The sequence below is a fragment of the Rhinoderma darwinii genome, chromosome 9 (genome assembly GCF_050947455.1).
Source record: "Rhinoderma darwinii isolate aRhiDar2 chromosome 9, aRhiDar2.hap1, whole genome shotgun sequence".
Classification (NCBI taxonomy): domain Eukaryota; kingdom Metazoa; phylum Chordata; class Amphibia; order Anura; family Rhinodermatidae; genus Rhinoderma; species Rhinoderma darwinii.
In genome coordinates, this window is record NC_134695.1 from 44,851,215 (window position 1) to 44,875,006 (window position 23,792).

Here is a 23,792-nt window from a genome sequence, read left to right on the forward strand (position 1 = left end):
TCTATGGGCAGCCATTTGTCTCCTGGACTGGAAAACAATCGTCAGATTGCGATTTAATTTATCTGTTTATACAAAAACATATTGTTCGCATTTTATACATGAAATTGGACTTAACATTTTTATGTAAAAAGTTTTCAGAATAATTTTTATTTTAATTCGCTTTGCTTATTATCATGAACACCGCTCGTTATCGGCCACAGATGAAAAAAAAAAACGCTCCATGGTCACGGGCCATAGCTTGCTGCAGTTAAGTAAACTGGATTTTCTTTTTAACCCTTTGTTTGATAGAGAATCCACAGAAATGGACGTATTAGAAAGCAAATTATAACAAGCATACAAAAATGAGAATATATATATATATATATATATAATAAATATTATAATAACAATATAGATACACACGTTTTAAAAGAGGATGTGCAGCACATAGAAATATATTCCATTGTTATTACATTATATAACAATTTAGGAATTTCTCAGAAAAGGGAGCAAAAAATATATAAAAAAATAAATAAAAAATACACATATGAATACAACATGCATAATAGATCTGTAGCAAATATAAACCGTCTAATAAAATGCAAGAATTATACATACTCATTATAGGCGGTACTTACTTGCAGTCTCCCGTATAGCTTGCATTTCCGTTCACTCAGATTATTATTGTAGAATTAAAGCTAAAAGTTTCCTACACTAAGATGGATCAAACAAACTGTAAGTTACAGCTGGACCAGCCCTGCCCACACCACCTGCCACCCGCAATAGATACATCCGCCCTTCTGCTTCTGAGTTGATTATCCAATCAGATTTCGGCATTGGTCTGAATCTCCACGCCTGATTCTAAAGATCAACCAATGAAAATAAAAGGGGGCGTGTCACACTAGCTTGGTCTACTCCCTGCCTGTTGGTTGGGGTGCGGTGCGTTCGATTCTGCACGTCTTACATTAAGGAGTGTACCAACTGACACACCACCCAGAGGTGGAACCTGATTAATCTCAAAATACATCGATTAAAGAATCCACCACGCAGGACTCAGCACCTAGCTACAACTTAGTTTTACACAAGCGTAGCCACTGCGCCTTTTGAATTTCACACACGATGCATTCTTCGTGTATCATTTTATGAATACTGAAAATAGAACCCCCCATCAGTTAGGTGGGAGTTTCCAAACCAGAGGTTAGGAATGTTTTGCCATGAATACTGTGTCAATGCGCACGTACCCCAGTAGCTGGCTGACGTAGGTGGGCGTGGTTTAATGTGAAAAGGTGGGTCTTAAAACCGCGGGAAACTAAAACTTAACTATAAGCAATGTGACTAATATTGGTCTCAATGAAGATATTTATGGCTTGATGTATAAAATAAGAGAAGAGAAGTGACCCTCTAGGGAAGGTAGGAAGAGCTCAGCTTAATTTTGTAAGCTGCACTGGAAAAATAAAAGCTGAACTCTGGTTGCTATAAGGAAAATGTATATTTTCCTCCGTTTTGAAACCATTTCTCAGCTAATTTCCACATGTCCAGTTCCTGGAAGCAGGGAGCTTGATGCCGCTCACATTTTTCCACACAAATGTAGTATTACATGGCGCCTGTTGTGCTGGGGTTGCCTAAGAAATGACCAGCCAGGTTTACATGGGTAAAAGGGGTGTGCTTTTTATAATGGGGTTCCAGTGTTTTTGACAGCAAAAATAGCTATTCTTTCCATAAAAAAAAAACACTTGAACCTGATGGACTCCAATATAAATCAATGGGATCAATTATTCCTTGAATTAAGTTTCTTGAGGGACTGTCTACTGTTCTAGGTTTGCACTCCTGTGAGTTTAATATATAACAGTATGCATTTAATGTGTAGCTAAACGTTTCACAAGCTCCTGAGATGTCATAGTGACATGTCACAAGTTTGTATTGGTGGGGGTCTGAGCACGGAGACCTCCACCAATCGCTAGAACGAAGCAGCTGAAGCGCTCGTGTGAACGCAGAGCCGCTTCTTGTCTGTTCGGCTTTTTCCGGAAAGCCGATGTATCGGAGTATGGGCTCATAGACTTTCTATTGAGTCTATACATCGATACATTTATTTCCAGAAAAAGGCGAACAGACCCGAGCGCTTCAGCTGCTTCGTTCTAGCGATTGGTGGGGGTCTCCGTGCTCGGACCTCCACCAATCCAAACTTCTGACATCACTATGACATGTCAGAAGTTTGTCAAACGATAAGCTACACTTTAACCCCTTAGGGTATGTGCACACGAGAACTGTCTTTTACGTCTGAAAAGACAGACTGTTTTCAGGAGAAAACAGCTGCCTCGTTTCAGACGTAAATGCTCCTCCTCGCATTATGCGAGGCGTCTTTGACGCCCGTAAATCTTGAGCTGCTCTTCATTGACTTCAATGAAGAACGGCTCAAATTACGTTGCAAAGAAGTGTCCTGCATATAATGTATATAAGTGTCCTGCACTTCTTTGCCGAGGCAGTAATTTTACGCGTCGTCATTTGACAGCTGTCAAACGACGACAATGACAGGTCGTCTGCACAGTACGTCGGCAAACCCATTCAAATGAATGGGCAGGTTTGCCGACGTATTGTAGCCCTATTTTCAGAAGTAAAACGAGGCATAATACTCCTCGTTTACGTCTGAAAATAGGTCGTGTGAACCCAGCCTTAGGCTGGGTTCACACGAGCACATTAACGTCCGTAATGGATGGACGTATTTCGGCCAGAAGTCCTGGACCGAACTCAGTGCAGGGAGCCGGGCTCCTAGCATCATAGTTATGTACGATGCTAGGAGTCCCTGCCTCTCCGTGACACTACTGTCCCGTACTGAAAACATGATTATAGTACGGGACAGTTGTCCTGCAGAGAGGCAGGGACTCCTAGCATCGTACATAACTATGATGCTAGGAGCCCGGCTCCCTGCACTGAGTTCGGTCCGAGACTTCTGGCCGAAATACGTCCGTCCATTACGGACGTTAATGTGCTCGTGTGAACCCAGCCTTAGGGACCCAGCCTAGTTTGGGCCTTAAGGCTCAGAGCCCATTTTTCAAATCTGACATATTAAACTTTATGTGGTAATAACGTCGGAATGCTTAAACCTATCCAAGCGATTCTGAGATTGTTTTCTCGTGACACATTGGGCTTTATGTTAGTGGTAAAATTTGGACGAATATATATTCAGTGTTTATTGGTGAAAAATGGCAAAATTTAGAGAAAATTTATAAAAAAATAGCATTTTTCAGAATTTAAATGCATCTGCTTGTAAAACAGATGGTTAGACCCCCCCCCCCCCAAAATAGTTACTAGTTCACATTTCCCATATGTCTACTTTAGATTGACATCATTTTTTGGACATTCTTTTATTTTTCTTGGACGTTATAAGGCTTAGAACATAAACAGCAATTTCTCATATTTTTAAGAAAATTTCAAAAGCCTTTTTTCTATGGTACTTGTTCGGTTCCGAAGTGGCTTTGGGGGGCCTATGTATTAGAAACCCCGATAAAACACCCCATTTTAAAAACTAGATCCCTCAAAGTATTCAAAACAGCATTTAGAAAGTTTATTTAACCCTTTAGGCATTTCACAGGAATTAGAGGTGAAATTTGCAAATTTCATTTTTCTTGCTGAATTTCAATTGTATTAAATTATTTTCTGTAACACAGAAGGTTTTACCAGAGAAACACGACTAAATATGTATTGTCCCGATTCTGCAGTTTTTAGAAATGTCCCACATGTGGCTCTACTGCGCTCGTGGACTAAAACACAAGCCCCAGAAGCAAAGAAGCACCTAGTGCATTTTGAGGGCTCTTTTTTATTAGAATATATTTTAGGCAGCATGCCAGGTTTGAAGAGGTGTTGAGGTGCCAAAACAGTAGGAATCCCCCAAAAGTGACCCCATTTTGGAAACTACACCCCTCAAGGAATTCATTTATGGTTGTTGTTACCATTTTGAACCCACAGTTTTTACATAGCACGTATTTGAATTGGGCTGTGAAATTAAAAAAATGACATTTTTTCCAATAAGATGTAATTTTTCATCAATATTTCTTATTTTCACAAGAAATAAAATACTCAATTTTGTTGCCCAATTTGTGCTGAGTGCAGCAATACCCCATTTGTGGCGATAAACTGCCGTTTGGGCCCATGGGAGGGCTCAGAAGTGACGGAGCGCTGTGTGTTCTTTGGAGTGCAGATTTTGCTGGATTGGTTTTCGGGTGCCATCTCGCATTTGCAGAGCCCCAGAGGAAGCAAAGCAATGGAAACCCACCAGAAGTGACCCCATTTTGGAAACTACACCCCTCAAGGAATTCATTTATGGGTGTTGTGACCATTTTGACCCCATAGTTTTTTCACAGAACTTATTTGAATTGGGCTGGGAATTAAAACAAAATATTTTTTTTTCAATAATATGTAGTTTTGGCTGAAAATTTCTTATTTTCACAAGAAATAAAATACCCCATTTTGTTGCCCAATTTCTCCTGAGTGCGGCAATACCCCATTTGTGATGATAAACTGCCGTTTTGGCCTATGGTAGGGCTCAGAAGGAAAGGACCACCGTTTGGCCTGCTGGGGATTTTCTGGTGCGAAGTCATGTATACAGAAGCCCCTGAGGTACCAGTACAGTTGAAACCCCCAAGAAGTGACCCCGTTTTAAAAACTACACCCCTTAAGGCATTCATCTAGAGGTGTAGTGAGCACTTTGACCGGAGACATACACCCATAAACTCTAATGTGGGTTCTCCTGGGTATGGCAATACCCTACATGTGGCTGTTATCAGCTGCCTGGGCACACAGCAGGGCTCAGAAGGGAAAGACGAGGGGGGATAAGCTGTGTGGAGTACATCAGGTTAAGTAAAACTGGGGTAGATTAAAAATCAAGGGATGTATGATACATTTTAAAATACTCTTTCATACAGAGCCTTAGTTTTTCGGGACACGCGTCACATTGATATATTGTGTCCTTCCTTATCCCCCTCTTATAGCAGACTTTGCACCTCTTTTGATTCTTTCCCTTCTTGCCAATTTGGGGAACTTCTCCTGGAAAGTGTTGACCTGGTACGATGCGTGTGGCCCTGCTTCCAGAAGTACTGGGTGCCCCCCCTTCTTGGTCCCTAAAAATTAGTTTCTTGATAACCACCTCTTGAAATTCCAGGAAAGTTCCCGTCTGGCCTGCACATCGACGTAGCACGTACAATGCCATCTGTATGATGTGCCCGGCCAGCTTCTTATAGCACACCGCATGGCGCTGTAGGGCTTCAGGACTTGATCTGACAAGTCCACCCCTCCCATGTACCTATTGTAGTCCAGGATGCAGTCTGGTTTGGGGGTCTCTGTACTGGTACCTCGTACAGGTACATGGGTACTGGTGTGGCCATGTATTGTTGTCAATACAAGGTCCTCTCTCTTGTCTTGTACTTGACACACAATATGTTGCTGCTAGAATGTGCCCCTTCTGAGTGTTTGCCCAAGCAGAGTCTTAGGGAGGCCTCTCAGATTTCTTCTAGCAGTGCCGCATGCCGCAGGACTGGAAGTGAGGCAGTTGAAGAGTGGGACGCTGGTATAACAATTCTCCAGGTAGAGGTGGTAACCCTGGTCCAGCAGTGGGTGCACCAAATCTCACCCAATTTTTGCATTAACTTTCAGTAAGGGGGGGCATTCTGGGGGCTGAATACTGGTGTCCTTTCCTTCATAGATCCTAAATTTTTAGGTATACCCTGATGCACTCTCGCACAGCTTATACATCTTCATACCATACCTTGCCCTCTTACCCGGCAGGTACTCGCGGAATTGAAGCCTCCCTTTAAAATGTACCAAGGACTCATCAATAGAAATACAATTCTCGGGGGTGTATGCTTGGGAAAACCGGGCACTGAAACGGTCTAATAGGGGTCTCCGTTTATACAAACGGTCAAAACTGGGTTCATCTCAAGGTGGGCGCTGCTCATTATCAGTATAATGTAAGAAGCGAAGTATTGCCTCATTTATTGATTTTTTTAGGTTCCAGTTCAGTTCTGAAGTTGCTTTGAGGAGCCCATATATTAGAAACCCGTATGAAACAACTCATTTTAGAAACTAGACCCATCAGTATTCACAACAGCATTTAGAAAGTTTATGAACCCTTTAGGTGTTTCACAAGAATTTAGAGCAAAGTAGAGGTGAAATTGACATATTTCTTTTTTTTGTCAGAAAATCCTTTTTATACCTTTTTTTTTTATAACACAAAAGGTTTTACCAGAGAAACGCAACTCAATACTTATTGCCCAGATTCTGCAGTTTTGAGAAATATCCCACATGTGGCCCTCGGGTGGTAATGGACTGAAGCACCGGCCTCCGAAGCAAAGGAGCACCTAGAGGATTTTGAGGGCTCTTTTTTATTAGGTACCATGTCCGGTTTGAAGAGGTCTTGTGGTGCCAAAACAGTGGAAACCCCCCAAAAGTGACCCCATTTTGGAAACTAGACCCCTTGAGGAATTCATTGTAGTTTTCTTGGGGTGCATGCGGCTTTTTGATCAGTTTTTATTCTATTTTTAAGTGGCGCGGTGACTAAAAAACAGTAATTCTACTATTGTTTTTTTATTCTATTTCTTTTACAGCGTTCACCGTGCGCTATAAATGACATATTCACTTTATTCTGCGGGGCGATACGATTACGGCGATACCAGATGTTTATAGGTTTTTTTTATGTCTTATGGCGTTTGCACAATAAAATACTTTTTGTAAAAAATCATTCACTTTTTGTGTTACCTTATTCTAAGAGCCAGAACTTTTTTATTTCTCCATCAAGAAAGCCGTGCGAGGACTTATTTTTTTGCGTAACGAACTGTAGTTTCGATCAGTACCATTTTTAGCTACAAGCGACTTTTTGATCTCTTTTTATTCCATTTTTTTGGGATGTGAAGTGACCAAACAATTGTGATTGTGGTACGGTTTATTATTATTTTCTTTTACGGCGTTCACCGTGCGGGATAAATAACTAAATAATTTTGTAGTTCAGGCCGTTACGGACGCGGCAATACCAATTATGTATAGTTTATTTGTTTGTTTATATATTTTTATTAATAATAAAAGGACTGATAAGGGAAAAAGGGGGATTTTTGCCATAGCAGCAGTCGCCAGCCCTGATTGCATGGCAGGGGTGGCGATCTGCAAGCAACCACTAAGATGCAGCGATCGCTTTGTATCGCTGCATCTAAGGGGTTAATGGCAGGCATCGGAGCTAGCTCCGGTTCCTGCCATTACAGGTGGATGTCAGCTGTAACATACAGCTGACATCTACCGCTGATTACGCCGGCTCAGCTCCTGAGCCGGCGCCATCTTGCTGTCGGCTACGGATGCCTTTCAGGCTCCGCCACCGGGCAGGTCCAGGAAGGCTTCCATGCTTGGCATACTGTAAGGCCAGTATTAGGCCTCCGGTTGCCTTTGCAGGGGTTCCGATGAGCTGCAAGCAACTTAAATGCAGCGATCGCTTTTGACAACTGCATTTAAGGGGTTAATGGCGGGGAATCGGTGCAAACTTCGGTCCTCGTCATTACCCCAGGGTGTCAGCTATAAGATGCAGCCGACACCCGGGTATGGTGGCACCTGCTGAGCTGGTGTCCACCATTTGTCGTATGGATACAGCAAAATGCGGGAAGCACTAGCTTTCCATGACGTATCCATATGACAAATGTCGGGAAGGAGTTAAGAAACCGCTGTCACAAATCTTGTCGTCAGGAACCGCATCAAAAAATCATTGCAAACTACATAATTTCACAAAACCGCATCCGTTTTTTACATGCGGATTTCCCATACTATCTTTTTCACACAACCCCGCACTTGTGAAGGCTACATTCAGAAGATGCAGAATTATTATTATGGATTTTCGGTGTGGATTCCCCATGCTGAAATAGTGTGCAAAAAACTACAGTACCATACATGCGAATGAGGTTTTCAAAATCCAATCACAGTACCAACATTTTCCACTGAGCATGCAGAGGGAGAGAGAGAGGGAGAGAGAGAGGGAGAGAGAGAGGGAGAGGGAGAGAGAGAGGGAGAGAGAGAGGGAGAGAGAGAGGGAGAGAGAGAGGGAGAGAGAGGGGGAGAGAGGGGGAGAGAGGGGGAGAGAGGGGGAGAGAGAGAGAGAGAGAGATCACCTCCTCCTCCTCTTCTATGTGTGCAGTGTATAGAAGACATGATAGCAGTTAGGAGAGCCTACAGAGGAAAAAAAAAATGCTAAAAAAAAATATAATACAGAATACAAGTCATATAATGGCCAGATATAGTGTTATTCCTTATGTACACACATATGACAACTTATTCTGAAAAGTCACCTGAATGGTTAGGTACGCTTTAAGTTAGCTGTCGGCAAAAAGCTTGTTAAAGAGGCTCAGTCACCAGATTTTGCAACCCCTATCTCCTATTGCAGCAGATCGGCGCTGCAATGTAGATTACAGTAACGTTTTTATTTTAAAAAAAACGAGCATTTTTGGCCAAGTTATGACCATTTTTATATTTATGTAAATGAGGCTTGCTAAAGTACAACTGGGCGTGTATTGTGTTCGTTACATCTGGGCGTTTTTACTTCTTTTACTAGCTGGGCGAAGGCATCCCGCCGAAACGCGCGTCGGGTCTGACGATCTCTCTTGGCAGAGATATCACTATGGGTATGTGACTGGCTGTATTTTCTTCCCCATGCTGCTTTGTCTAAACAATACTCACTTAGGGTGTGCATGGGTATTAAATTGGGAGAGAGAACTAAGCGGCTGCCAGACACCCCTGGGAGAAGCTAATCTGTGGGAAAAAAGAATAGGGTTGGATATTGTAATCCAATATGCCTAATCATTCTTTCCCCTGACATCTGCTGTCAGGGAAAAGTCGGGATACCCCCATAGACATCTATGACTGGGACTTATGAGGACCTCTGTGGCAGGAATATTGTTGAAGGGACATCTATGGCTGAAACTTATGGGTTCTACTGCGGATGGTACAATGTCAAGAGTGCAAAAGTGGCTGTCTTATGCCTTTTGATTTCCAAACATTGGCGAAGGTGTGAAGTGTTGATTTCTAGGTATATAGCTGGGCAGATGTATTTTAGTAGAGGATGTAGAGTTGATGATTTATTTTTCAGTAAAGTGAAATGTTTAGTGCTATGTGGAAACATCGCAATGGAATCAGGAAATTGGTCCTCTGGGTGTGTATGTGGCAGCAGTGACAAAGAGCACGTACACAGCTTGCGTGGTGATTTTTTTACACAGGTGACATTTTTAGCATTCCAGTGTACAATTAAATGCCTATAAACCTCCAGTAATATATAATAAATGCAACATTTAAATAGAATCTGACCTAAGAGGGAGGCTTTGCTTTACATAAGAATCTGCCTTCCTGTGACAGAAATAGTTCAAGGTATAATCTCTGGATCCTTGAGACCAGATATGCAAAAAAGTAAACAAATGACTACTCCATAGGCTCAAGGTGCAGAATTAGTGGCATGTAATGTAAGGGCCTGTTCACATCACCGGTCCTTTCCGCTGAGGGGTTCCGTCTGAGGTTTCCGTCGGGTTAACCCCTTAACGGAAAGGCAAACGGAAACCTTAGCTTCCGTTTCCTTCACCATTGAACTCAATTGTGACGGAAACCTAGCTAATGGTTTCCATTTGTCACCTTTGTGACAGGGTTCCGTCGCTTTGACAGAATCAATAGCGCAGTAGAATGCGCTATTGGTTCCGTCAAGAACAGCGGAACCCTGTCACAAAGGTGTGATACTAAAAAGCTGAGGTACTAAAAATAAGCATCCAGTGTAAGGGTATGTGCACACAACCTCTTTTCAGACGTAATGGAGGCGTTTTACGCCTCGAATTACGCCTGAAAAGACGGCTCCAATACGTCTGTAAACATCTGCCCATTGCTTGCAATGGGCTTTACGATGTACTGTGCCGAAGAGCTGTCATTTTACGCGTCGTTGTCAAAAGACGGCACGTAAAATTACAGCCTCGTCAAAAGAAGTGCAGGACACTTCTTGGGACATAATTGGAGCCGTTTTTCATTGACTCCAATGAAAACCAGCTCCAATTACGTCCGTAAAAGACGCTGCGAAAAATGCGTGCACTTGTGAAAACGTCTGAAATTCTGGAGCTGTTTTCTCCTGAAAACAGCTCCGTAATTTCAGACGTATTTGGCGTTGTCGTGTGCACATACCCTAAGGGTGATAAGAGAAGTAAGCTGCGACCAGGACAAGCATACAATTAGGTGATCGTCGGCGGTTTAGATGGACCAACATTAGCGGGCGTCTTTCTTTAGAGAATGGGTTGCCTAGTTAGAACAAACCCTTTAAAGGGGTTGCCTCATCAGAGACAAACATTTAATATGCGGGTCCGGCTCCTGATTTTGCTGGGAAAACGTGTCATTGGCTACTTATTTCACTTGCAGTGACAGCTTTAGGGGAAATGTAGTAATGTGTCTGGATGGACTGGTTTCATCAGAGCAAGAGCTGCTGTTTTTTTTTAGCATCTTTCCTAGCAGGGTAACCCCTTCTATGACATCCATATGCCTTAACAGATGTTGAAATGAGAAAACCCCTTTAAGTTTCTATAAAGCACAATTGATCACGTATATACTTAATATACAAAGTATATTTTCTAGTCTTTGTACACTAAGCTGTAAGTAGAGAAGTGTACAGAATTAACAGCATATATAGTTACCGCATTGGAGAATTATATACAAGTCTGCTCCATCTGAACAGCTTCCCTTCTTAATATGACACAGCTGTATCCATGGTGATCAGCGCGCTACAGCTCAGTCCCTAGTGTGTACATGTATATACATATATAACAGTGACAATACATTAGTGGTGATGTGCGGGTTACTATCTGCTGATACATGCGCTCTGCAGCCCCCACACCCCCGGTCTACAATCCAGACGTGACAGATTCCTCCTCTACCCTCCCAGTCTCCATGGCAACTATGGAATCTCACCAAACGCCATGAAATCACGTCAAGGCGGTCCCTACTGCCAACCTGACGTCACCACCCACAGTTGTGACCCGGAAGGAGATCTCCTTGTGTTGCTGGCTTCCGGACGCTGATTGCCAGTGTAGGGCCGATCACACGAATTATGCGGTGAGCAGACCCGGGAGGGTGAGTGACGTTGTAATATGAAACGTAAAAGACGCCTACAGCTTGACGTGTTTGGTAACTGCGCCCAGTGTTGTGACGTCACTGTTCTTATCACTGTCCGTGGTGGATCTACCAGCCACCCTTACATAAGAATAACACTGGTGACGTCACAGACACGTTTTTATTCTGGCCTCATCTCTGACATTGAGTTATAGGTTATCTTGGTATAGTGTCCTTCCTAGTGAAGCTTAGATAAGCTATAACTGTGTTATTGTTGTGGTACTATAGGTCCCAGCAGGTACCCAGGGACTTCTACGCTCTGCAGACACTGACCTTGACATAAGGCCTTGTTAGGCTACTTTAACCCTTTTTGGTCAGTATTTTGCATCAGTATTTGCAAAAAAAAAACCGAAGTGTCCAAAACATGGAAGAGGAGACTATCCGTTATATCTTTCCGTTATACTTTTCACTGTTCGTGATACTCTCCTAGATTTGGCTTTCAAATACCGATGCTAAATTTTGCCCAAAATACATTTGTGTAAAATTGGCCTCGCAGTAAGTCTTCCCGTGGCTCTCAGGTCAGCGCTGGACAGGCTGCTGTGTATAATTAGTGCATGCAAAGTAGCCTGTCAGTCACCGCAGAGAGGGGGGGGGATGATCACTCCCCCCCCCCCCCATCAATACAGTGAACTTATAAATATGCATCTGCTGTATTCTCTCAGCGCTCCGATTAGCCAATCGGCACAAAATATTTTTGTGAAGTTTTGGCTACTAGGAGTATGCACCTGTTTCTGTAATATCCTGCCTTTATATAGGGCAGCATATTAAAATGACAGATCTGCTTTAAACCAACCCTACTTGTATATGTCTGGTCTCTCTGTGACATATGGCCATAGACTAGATAGATAGATAAAAATAATAATAATAAAATGACTAACCCTGAACGTATTATAATCTGATCAGCCACAATCTGATGACATGGCAAATTATCATCAGTCAGGGTTGTGATAAATTGCCAGACTGTCAGCAAATAGTCAGAATTGTTTGTCTTGTCAGATAATTATCTTATGTCTATGTCTATGTCTTACTTTACTTAGATTTTATCCATGGTCATTGGTTGTATCCATAGTGATCTATACACGTCTTAGATGTCCAAGGACAGAATATAAATGAAGCTCTTCCCCCTTATGTCTGGGCCATGTTGTAATATAATGTATATTAGGATATTATTTTTCATACTGTGTGACATGTGCTATGTGGATTGTATACTTGGTCTTAACTGCATGTACAATATGTGTGATATAGAATGCCAGATCTACACACCGTATATATGAGGCAGCACTAATATATTAATGTCATGTTCAGCAGCTGTGATTCTATTTAAGTCATTACAACGTGTGGCCCTGTAATATTAAAGTTTATCTAATACACTACAGATGAACACACATATAATTCGGTGTTTTAATCCATATGTCTCTTTGTATAAACAACATCCGCAATAACATTGTCTGGGATTAAAAAAGAGCAGAAAAGTTCATAAACAAAACAATACTCACCTGTTCAATCCTCCACCACGCCAGTGGTCCTCGCTAGTCTTTATCGACTTTTCCTGCAGTGATTACATGCCATTCATGTACGTGACTGTTGCAGCTAATCGCTGGTCTAGTCGGTGCTAGCATGGAAGGCACAAGAACGCTGTGGCCGGTGATTCACTTTCATAAATGGCAGGTTCTCACCGCAGGACAAGTCAACAAAGACTGGCGGGGACCGGACCACCGGATCGTTGGTGGATTGAACAGGTGAGTATTGATTTTTTTTTTTTTTATCTTTTTTTATTTTATTAAATTCTCTTAGGCAATTTTTTTTAAAATTCCGGACAACTTTAAAGACGACCTATCACGGGGATAAGATGACGTGTTTTAACCACAAAAATAAATAATTAACTAAATATATCTAATTTAAAAAAAAGTAGAAAAAGTAAAATAAAAAATGCATTATAGGGCGCGTGCAGAATATGTAAATGTATATATAATATGTATTGATAACTGCTATTTAAAGTATTATTGCCTGTGAGTGGTACACTGCAGACCGACGGTAGACCATTAGGCCCCTGGTTGCCTTGGGAGCCCATTGGCACTCCGCGATTGCGTTGCGAGACACCAATGGGCAGGCAGACAGAGGGAACACTCTCCCTCTGTCAAGCTCCTTTGATGCTGCTGTTGCTCTTGACTGCAGTATCAAAGGGGTTAAACGACTGGGATCAAAGGTTTCATCGATCCCAGCTATTACAACAGTAGGCCGGATGTCAATCACAGCCAGGCTCCTGCTGTGATTGCACGGGCACAAGCATTAAGGGGTTAAACCACTGACGGTGGATAACATTGATTATATTGTTACAATGACACCTGTCAAGGGGTGGGATATATTAGACAGCAAGTGGACAGTCAGTTCTTGTGTTGGATGCAGGAAAAATAGGCAAGTTTAATAATCTAAGTGACTCTTGACAAGGGCCAAATTGTGATATATGAAGACTGTTCAGGGCATCCTCAAATCCTCAGGTCTTGTGGGGTGTTTCCGATATGCAATACCTTCCTTTGACACGTACCACCTACCTAAACATTGTTGCAGGCCAAGTACACCGCATTAGAGCAATGATATTCCTTTATTTCAGCGGCCTCTTTCAGCAGGATAATGCGCCCTGCCACCATGGGTGTTTCTAGGGTCTTAAAAGATCAGGGCCCCAAGACATATGCCCCCCCCACCATAAAAAAAATCTAATAATATATCTCGGATACATTATATCTATAAGACTATGACCCCCTGTAGCTACACCACTCAATAGAATTAGATACGGTGCATTCGGAAAGACTTCACACCCTTTCATTTTTTATATTGAGGCCTTGTGCTAAATTAAAAAAAAATATTCAAGTTTTTCCCCATCATTCTGCACTCAATACCCCCATAATGATAAAGTGAAAACAGAATTTTAGAAATTTTTGCAGATGTATTACAAATGAAAAACGCAACTTTTTCACGGACATAAGTATTCCAACTCTTTGCTGTGACACTTAAAATTTATCTCTGGGGGCCTCCCGTTTCTCTAGATCATGTTTGAAATGTTCCTACACATTTATTGGAGTACACCTGTGGTAAATTCATTTGATTGGACTTGATTTGGAAAGACACACCCCTGTCTATATACGGTCTCACAGCTGACAATGCATATCAGAGCAAAAACCAAGCCATGAGGAGGAAAGAAATACCTGTAGAGCTCAGAGACAGGATTGTGTGGAGGCATAGATCTGGAGAAGGGTACAAAAACATTTCTGCCGCACTGAAAGTTCCCAAGAGCACCGTGACCTCCATAATTATTAAATGGAAAAAGTTTGGAACAACCAGGACTCTTCCTACAGCTAGCCGCCCCACCAAACTATGTAATTGGGGAGAAGGGCCTTGGTAAGAGAGGTGACCGAGAACCCAATGATCCTGTGTGCAGATGGGAGAAACTTCCAGAAGGTCAACCATCACTGCAGCACTCCTTCAATCTGGGCTTTTTGGCAGAGTGGCCTGAAAGAAGCCTCCCCTCAGTAAAGAACACATGAAAGCCTGCCTTGAGTTTGCACACAAAAAAAAAGCACCTAGAGGCTGGGTTCACACGAGCACATTAACGTCCGTAATGGACGGACGTATTTCGGGCGGAAGTCCCGGACCGAACTCAGTGCAGGGAGCCGGGCTCCTAGCATCATAGTTATGTACAATGCTAGGAGTCCCTGCCTCTCCGTGGAACTACTGTCCCGTACTGAAAACATGATTACAGTACGGGACAGTTGTCCTGCAGAGAGGCAGAGACTCCTAGCATCGTACATAAGTATGATGCTAGGAGCCCGGCTCCCTGCACTGTGTTCGATCTGGTACTTGCGGCTGAAATACGTCCGTCAATTTCGGACGTTAATGTGCTCGTGTGAACCCAGCCAAAGGACTCTCAGACTCTGAGGAACAAGATTCTGTGGTCTGATGAAACAAAGATTGAACTTTTGGGCCTCAATTCTAAGGCCTTATTCACATGAGCGTATTTCACGTCCGTGTTATGCGCGTTAAAACAACGGACGTCACACGGACCTATGCAATTCAATGGGGTCATTCAGACATTCAGTGTTTTCCACGCAGCGTGTGTCCGCTGTGTGAAACTCACTGCATGTCCTATTCTTGTGCGTTTTTTGTGCATCACGCACCCATTGAAGTCAATGGGTGCGTGAAAATCCCGAACAGCACACGGACGCACATCCGTGTGCTGTCCGTGATTCACGCAACAGTTGCTAAAGAAATGAGAAAAAGAAAAACACCTTCAGTTTTTTTTTGCTGACGTAAAAAACGTGTGCGATACGGATGACATACGCGCATAAAAAATGCAGACGCGAACCATACACGGATGTCAACCAGAACTGCAATGCCGAAAAAAAACGTGTTAAAAAAAGGCCTAAATGTCATGTCTGGAGGAAAACAGGAACTGCTCATTACCTGACCGATGCCATCCCTACAGTGAAGCATGGTGGTGGCAGCATCATGCTGCGGGGGAGTGTTTTAGCGGCTGGGACAGGGAGACTTGTCAGGGTTGAGGGCAAGCCGAATAGAGCAAAGTACAGAGATATTCCTAATGAAAACCTGATCCAGAGTGCTCTGGACCTAGAACTAGGCTGAAGGTTCACCTTCCAACAAGACAATGACCCTAAGCACACAGCCAAGACAACACAGGAGTGGCTTAGGGACAACTCTATGAATGTCCTTGAGTGGCCCAGACAGAGCCCTGACTTGATCTCAATCGAACATCTCGGGAGAGACCTGAAAATGGCTGTCCACTTACGGTGCCCATCCAACCTGACAGAGCAGGAGAGGATCTGCAGAGAAGAATGGCAGAAAATCCCTAAATCCAGGTGTGTAAACCTTGTGGCATCATACCCAAGAAGACTGGGGGCTGTTATCGCTGCCAATGGTGCTTCAACTAAGTACTGAGTTAGGCTATGTTCACACGGGGTATTTTGCAGAGTTTTTTGACGCGGAAACCGCGTCGCAAAACTCGGCAAAAACGGCCCGAGAACGCCTCCCATTGAAATCGCGGGAAAAAGAAGCGACATGCCCTATCTTCGGGCGCTTCCGCCTCCGACCTCCCATTGACTTCAATGGGAGGCAGGAGAAAGCGTATTTCTCGCTGTTTTATGCCCGCGGCGCTCAATGGCCGCGGGCGAAAAACGGCGCGATAATCGCCGCGAAAATCGGCGTGCAGGGAGAGGAATATCTGCCTCAAAGTTCCAAACGGAATTTTGAGGCAGATATTCCTCCCCCAAAATACTCCGTGTGAACATAGCCTAAAGGGTCTGAATACTTATGTCAATACAATATTTTAGTTTTTCCTTTTCAATAAATTAGCAAAGATTACTAACATTCTGTTTTCACTTTGTCATTGTGGGGTAATGAGTGCAGGATGATGTGGGGGAAAACTTGAATTTTTATTTTAGTACAAAGCCACAACATAACATAACAAAATATGAAGAAATTGAAAAGGTCTGAACTTTCCGAGTGCATTGTACATTGTCTTAGCAGACAGTATCAGACATGACAGTCTTAGGGTATAGTCACATGCAGTGTTTTTAGACGTAATTCAGGCGTTTTACGCCTCGAATTACGCCTGAAAAAACGCCCCTAATGCGCCTACAAACATCTGCCCATTGCCTGCAATGGGAATTACGATGTTCTGTTCCCACGAGTCTTTATTTTACGCGTCGCTGTCAAAATATGGCGCGTAAAATGACGGCTCCTCAAAAGAAGTGCAGGACACTTCTTGGGACGTTTTTGGAGGCGTTTTTCATTGACTCCATTGAAAAACTGCTCCAAAAATGGCCGTAAAAAACGCAGCGAAAAACACGAGTTGTTAAAAAAAACGTCTGAAAATCAGGAGCTGTTTTCGCCTGAAGACAGCTCCGTATTTTCAGACGTTTTTGGTCACTACGTGTGAACATACCCTAAGGGACTGTTCACATCGGTGTTCGGTTTCCGTTGATGGGTTCACAGACCTTTCCATCGGAGGAACCCATCAACGGAAAGGCAAATGGAAAACCATAGCTTCCGTTTGCATTACCGTTGTTTTCAATCCGTTTTTTTTACTAAATCAATAATGCAGTGGATTACTGGAGCAGTGGAAACGTGTTCTGTGGAGTAATGAATCACGCTTCTCTATCTGGCAGTCTGATGGACGAGTCTGGGTCTGGTGAATGCAAGGCGAATGTTACCTGCCTGACTACATTGTGCCAACTGTAAAGTTTGGTGGAGGAGGGATTATACTATGGAGTTGTTTTTCAGGGGTTCTAGGCCCCTTAGTTCCAATGAATAAATATCTTAATTCTTCAGCATGCCAAGACATTTTGGACAATTGTAGCTTCCAACTTTGGGGAAGGTCCTTTTCTGTTCCACGATGACTGTGCCCCAGTGCACAAAGCAAGGTCCATAAACACATGGTTGGGTGAGAGTGGTGTGGAAGAACTTGACTGGCCGCACAGAGCCCTGACCTCAACACCATCCAACACCTTAGGAATGAACTGGAACCGAGATTGCGAGCCAGGCCCACTCGTCCAACATCAATGTCTGACCTCACAGATGACTTTCTGGATAAATGGGCAAAAATTCCCACAGGCACTCTCCAAAATCTCGTAAAAGCTGCTGTAGGTGTAATGTGTAGCTGTCCCAATACTTTTGTCCATATAGTGTATTTTTATAATTGTCCCGCGATGGGTTTTAAAATGCGATCCTATAATCGCTTCTATAATCCATGCTATGTATTATATGTAATGTATTATACCTGTCAGCGTTACATACACACAGCAACCTCTGGGGCCTTTGTCAGGCCCCTGGCTGCCATGACGTCATATCCGCACTCCACGATCATGTTGAGGGAGCCGCATTCCTCTGTCAAACTCATTAGGTGCTGTGGTTGGTATTGACGGCATCTAACGGTTTAAACGTCTGGGATTGGAGTAAGTTATATTTGGGACCCACTGGTGAATGCGAAGACACAGCTTCTCTGCCTGCACCATTACCAGTATGGTGGTTCACAGGAATGACCTGCTAACTGTGAGGGTATGTGCACACGACCTCTTTTCAGACGTAATTGAGGCATTTTACGCCTCGAATTACGCCTCAAAAGACGGCTCCAATAAGTCGGCAAACATCTGCCCATTGCTTGCAATGGGTCTTACGATGTTCTGTGCAGACGAGCTGTCATTTTACGCGTCGCTGTCAAAATACGGCGCGTAAAATGACGGCTCGTCAAAAGAAGTTTTTGGAGCCGTTCTCTCATAGACTAATGAAAACAGCTCCAAAAACGGCCGTAAAAAACGCTGAGAAAAACGTCTGAAAATCAGGAGCAGTTTTCCCTTGAAAACAGCTCCGTATTTTCAGACGTTTTTTCTAAGCGTGTGAACATACCCTGACTATTACGTCATGGGGCGAAAAAGGGTTGAAATTCAGAGTATACTTAAAGTGTGCCTCAAGTGGAGAAAAAAAAAATGTCAATGTTCTTACAGATCTTCGTGTGCCTTCAAGTCGTTTTTACCACAAATGTCTCACTCTCCCTATTTCACTAACAGAAATTTATTAGCATTGTCTGCCATGTTACACCTACAGTGGAGCAGCAACCCAGTCACCGGTCACTCTGTCTGAAAATCTGCTAGGTGACATTACTCCTGCCATCCCTCCCCCTTCCCCTCTCCTTTGTTAGCACACTCCTGCACACTGTTTGAATTGGTGGGGCTTTAGGGCTTTATTAACTAGCAAGTTCCCACTAGAGCACTACAGACGCTCCGCTTGCAATTCTCTGTTTGGGTAATATATTAATATTATTGTTTTAGCTCGGTCTCTCGCTCTGCTGCTGCAGCCGACATAGGCAGGAAGGAAGTAAAGGGATTCAGTCATTCAAGTCATCCCCTACTCTGCCCCATATTGAAGTGAATGGAGTACGCAGCCTACAAGTGAATGAAGCAAATAAACTGTATAGAGCACTGATTTTTTTTTAACCCCTTAATGACCACTCTATTTTTTACGTTTTTCCATCGTCGCATTCCAAGAGCTATAACTTTTTTATTTTTGCGTCGACATAGCTGTATAAGGTCTTGTTTTTTGCGGGACAAGTTGTATTTTTTAATAGCACCATTTTGAGGGACATATTATTTATTGATTAACTTTTATTAACTTTTTTTTGTGGGGGGGATAAATAACCGTGTGGTATAAATAACACAATAACTTTATTCAGCGGGTTGTAACGATTGCAACGATACCAAATTTGTTTCGTTTTTGTATGTTTTACTACTTTTACACAGTAAAAACGCTTTTTTTTCAAAATTATTTTTTTTGTGTCTCCATATTTGAAGAGCCATAAGTTTTTTTTATTGTTCTGCCGATGCAATTGTATGAGGGCTTTTTTTTTGCGGGGTGACTTGTAGTTTTTATTGGTACCATTTTGGAGTAGATGCGACTTTTTGATCACTTTTTAATCACATTTTTTTAAAGTCAGGATTCACAGAAAACAGCTATTTTTTCTGTAGTTTTTTATTTAATTTTTTACGGCGTTCACCGTGCGGGTTAAGTAATGTAATAGATTTATAGTCGGGGTCGTTACGGACGCGGCGATACCAAATATGTGTAACTTTTTAACTTTAATTTGGTTTTTTATTAGTAAAGCATTTTGTAAGGGGAAAAAGTGGGTTTTTCTTTTTTTTTTTCACTTTTTTTTTTATTCTCTTTATTCAACTTTTTTTTTTTTACTTTTTTACTAGTCCCACTAGGGGACTTCACTATGTGACGGTCCGATGGCATTTATAATACACTGCAATACTTCTGTATTGCAGTGTATTACTGCCTGTCCGTTTAAAACGGACAGGCATCTGCTAGGTCATGCCTGCGGCATGATATAGCAGGCATTCATTACAGGCAGACCTGGGGGCCTTTATTAGGCCCCCGGCTGCCATCGGAGACACAGACACTCGGCGATTGTATCACCGGGTGTCGGTGGGAGAGAGAGGGAGCTCCCTCCCTCTCTCCAAAACCACTCAGATGCGGTGCTCGCTATTGAGCACCGCATCTGAGGGGTTAAACGGGTGAGATCGATACTAATATCGATCTCACCCCAGGCACGCCCCCAGCTCTCAGCTACATCTGGCAGCTGAGAGCAGGGAGATTTGACAGCTCCCTGCTCTGTTTACTTATTCCGATGCCGCGACGTAAAAAGTCTATGGCATCGGAATAAGGCCCGTTAGTGACCGATGTAAAAACACTATGGGCCTGTCACTAACGGGTTAAATCCTAGATTAGAACATTGAATTTACACAATGAGGTGTATAGCCTAAGGCCCCATGCACACAAACGTGTTTTTGCGGCCGCAATTCCCCCGAAAATGCACGGGAGAATTGCGGCCCCATTCTTTTCTATGGGGCCATGCACACGACCGTAGTTTTTACGGTCCGTGCATGGCCCGAGAACCCGCACCGCAGAAAGAACGGGCATGTCCTATTACGGACATCTTCTGCGGTCCGGGCTCATTGAAAACAATGACGGCGGCCATATGCATGTCCCGCGATTTGTGGGCGGCCCGCGGCTGACAGTCCGCAGCCGGCCGACCCTAAAATCACGGCCGTGCACACGGCTACGGTCGTGTGCATGAGGCCCAAGGCTGGGTTCACACGACCTATTTTCAGACGTAAACGAGGCGTATTATGCCTCGTTTTACGCCTGAAAATAGGGCTACAATACGTCGGCAAACATCTGCCCATTCATTTGAATGGGTTTGCCGACGTACTGTGCAGACGACCTGTTATTTACGCGTCGTCGTTTGACAGCTGTCAAACTACGACGCGTAAAAATACAGCCTCGTCAAAAGAAGTGCAGGACACTTATATACATTATATGAAGGGCACTTCTTTCAGACGTAATTTGAGCCGTTCTTCATTGAACTCAATGAAGCACAGCTCCAAATTTACGGCTGTCAGAGAAGCCTTGCAAAATGCGAGGAGGAGCAATTACGTCTGAAACGAGGCAGCTGTTTTCTCCTGAAAACAGTCTGTCTTTTCAGACGTAAAAGCCTCTCATCGTGTGCACATACCCTAAGCGATTTTACAGGGGTTCACTGAAGATTTGCTGTAAGTAACAACCTGCTTATTTGAACTTGATTCTTTTGCTTCACAGACCAAATCTGAAGTATACCGAAAATGTTCTACTTCTATATCCAATCTTACACAAGGTGCATTATACAATCACGATACTAAACTTTCAACAAACTTCTGCCTTGTCATAGTGGCAAAAGTTTTGATCGCTGGGAGTCTGAGCACTGAAACCCCACCAATCGCTAAAACGAAGCAGCAGAAGCGCTCGGGTGATTGGTGAGCCTCTTACTTTCTGATCAGCTTTTTTTCGGAAAGTCGACCGCTATTGATTTCATCAAAAGAACGGAAACCATTAGCAACGGAAGCATTGCCATATATATCAATGTTAATGCAAATGCAAGCTGTAGTTTCCGTTTGCCTTTCTGTTGATGGGTTCCTCTGATAGAACCCATCAATGGAACCCGACGCTGATGTGAACACACCCTAATAAAATGGAAATACAGTACCTATATGCTCCTCTATATTTATTTCATGGGAGAAAACAAGGTCCCAGGTTCTCTGTAAATAATATGGGATGTCTGAAACGTGCAACATACGTAACTATCATGATATTCAATATGTTTGTGCTCCTTTGTAAATTGATTTTGTAAATGATTAATATTTTTATATGTCCTCACTATGAACAAGGCTAATTGGGCTAAACTGTCTGATGATAGATTCATTTTAATACCAACCTTTTAAAGGGTTATTCGCATCTTATAAAGTGATGGCGTGATGCTAGGATATGCCATCTCTCGATCCTGAGAATGAAGCAGTTGCATTTCTGATTTAGCGATGCATCCCCTACTATGTTTTCCCTGCACAACGGCGCGCCCAGTTCCTTGTCAATGCAGGTAACTGCAGCCGGTCCCATTCACTGTGCGGGGAAAAATAGACCCATTCTGTCTCAGGATCGAGTGATGGCACATCCTAGTGATATTCCATCACTAATAGTTCTAGTGTAAACCGCATGTCGTAGAAGCAGAAATTACCACCTTCTGATATTGACTGCTCTGCTCTTTTACAGGGGATGTTTTTCTGATGCATAACAATGGATGATGAAGAGAATCAGGACCAACTGATCAACAGGAACACCACACAGGGGAAAAGCCGACGACAAGGGCCATTTCTAGCCAGTGATGATGGTAATGCATGGATTCCACCACCAAGAGGCAGATATTTTGTGAGCTGATTGATTACTCATGATAATGTAGTCTTGGTTTACTACGAAAATCTGTGACATCTGTTTCTTTTTTTTGTTCTTGGTGAATTCACTGTCAGGCAGGTCACACCAGTTTGGCCTACATATGGCTGCCATTGGTGTGTAGATCGCAGGTGTATTTTAAATAAAGTTAATTCAAAAGGAGTTCCATATGTAAACATCTCATTCAGGTACACACTGTAGGCCCCATGCACACAAACGTAAAAATGCCCGTAATTAGGGGCCCATAGACTTCTATTGGCCACGGGTACCTCCCCGTATGCTTACGGGAAGGTGCCCGTGCCGTTGAAAAATATAGAACATGTCCTATTTCAGGTCGTAATTACGGCACGGGCAGGCGACGTCAGGGGATAGTCACTGTCCAGGGTGCTGAAAGAGTTAAACGATTGGCAGTAACTGTTTCAGCACCCTGGACAGTAACTACCGATCACAATATACAGCAACCTGTAAAAAAAATAGAAGTTCATACTTACCCAGAACTCCCTGCTTCTTCCTCCAGTCCGGCCTCCCGGGATGACGTTTCAGCCCATGTGACCGCTGCAGCAATACGGGTCGAATACGTGTGACCAAGGACCCGTATTTACGGGAGGAATAAAATACGTTAGTGTGCATGAGGCCTAAGTAAACAATACTATCTAGGGGGCCGTAATTCTAGACTTCTGTTGGGGCCAGCTTGATGCAGGAAATAAATTATAAAGTCTGAGCAGCTACAGTGTTCTTATCATCTAGCTTTATATCTATAATCCCAGAGATTCCTGTCCGCTCTAATTCTGGGAAAAACTCAAGATTTGTTTTTTGGCCATCAGTTCTAGCCCCCTTGCCCACTAGACTTGCATACAAGGAGAATGCATAGTCAGGCTATGTTCACATGGGTCCGATTTGAAAGTGAGACCCAGATACCGCACAGAATGTTGGCCGAAAGTACGCACCAAATCGTGTTTGATTTGGTGCAAATTTTCGGCTGGATTTGCCTCTGTGGAGATAAAGGAATTAAAAGGGAAAAAAAGCCCATACTCTCCTTCCCTAGTGTTACCATAGCGACACATCCCTGCTCCCTACTTCTAGTCTGTGTTGAGTAGATATGCAAATATAAACGTTCTCAACAATTATATGTGTGTACAATTGTGTTACGCACACTTGTTTTCAAAAAGGGGTCGGAGCTGGCGTAGTTAAGAGTTAAAAGTCTGTCCTAAAAAGCTCTTTTACAATCATACAAAAATAAAAGCATACTTAGCCACTCAGATGACTCAAATAAGTTCACAAATTCAGTCCAATGATCCTATTGGTATCCTCCTCTAATCCTCCTTTATAGT

At 43.1% G+C, this 23,792-nt stretch overlaps 1 protein-coding gene across 6 annotated transcripts in view; it reads left to right on the forward strand.

Annotated features, from left to right (window-relative positions):
- Positions 1 to 1,239: 1,239 nt before the first annotated feature.
- PHRF1 (PHD and ring finger domains 1) overlaps positions 1,240 to 23,792 on the forward strand; it is a 73,196-nt gene continuing 50,643 nt past the window's right edge. For 2 of the 6 annotated variants that reach the window (XM_075837580.1, XM_075837584.1), the window contains exons 1-2: positions 10,990 to 11,094; positions 22,285 to 22,402. In XM_075837580.1, coding sequence (XP_075693695.1) covers positions 22,309 to 22,402 — 94 coding nt within the window. In that variant the 5' untranslated portion in view covers positions 10,990 to 11,094; positions 22,285 to 22,308. Of the gene's footprint in view, positions 1,266 to 1,292; positions 1,390 to 10,975; positions 11,095 to 22,284; positions 22,441 to 23,792 lie in introns of those variants that run through there. The other 4 variants (XM_075837583.1, XM_075837582.1, XM_075837581.1 and 1 more) reach the window with 4 other exon arrangements.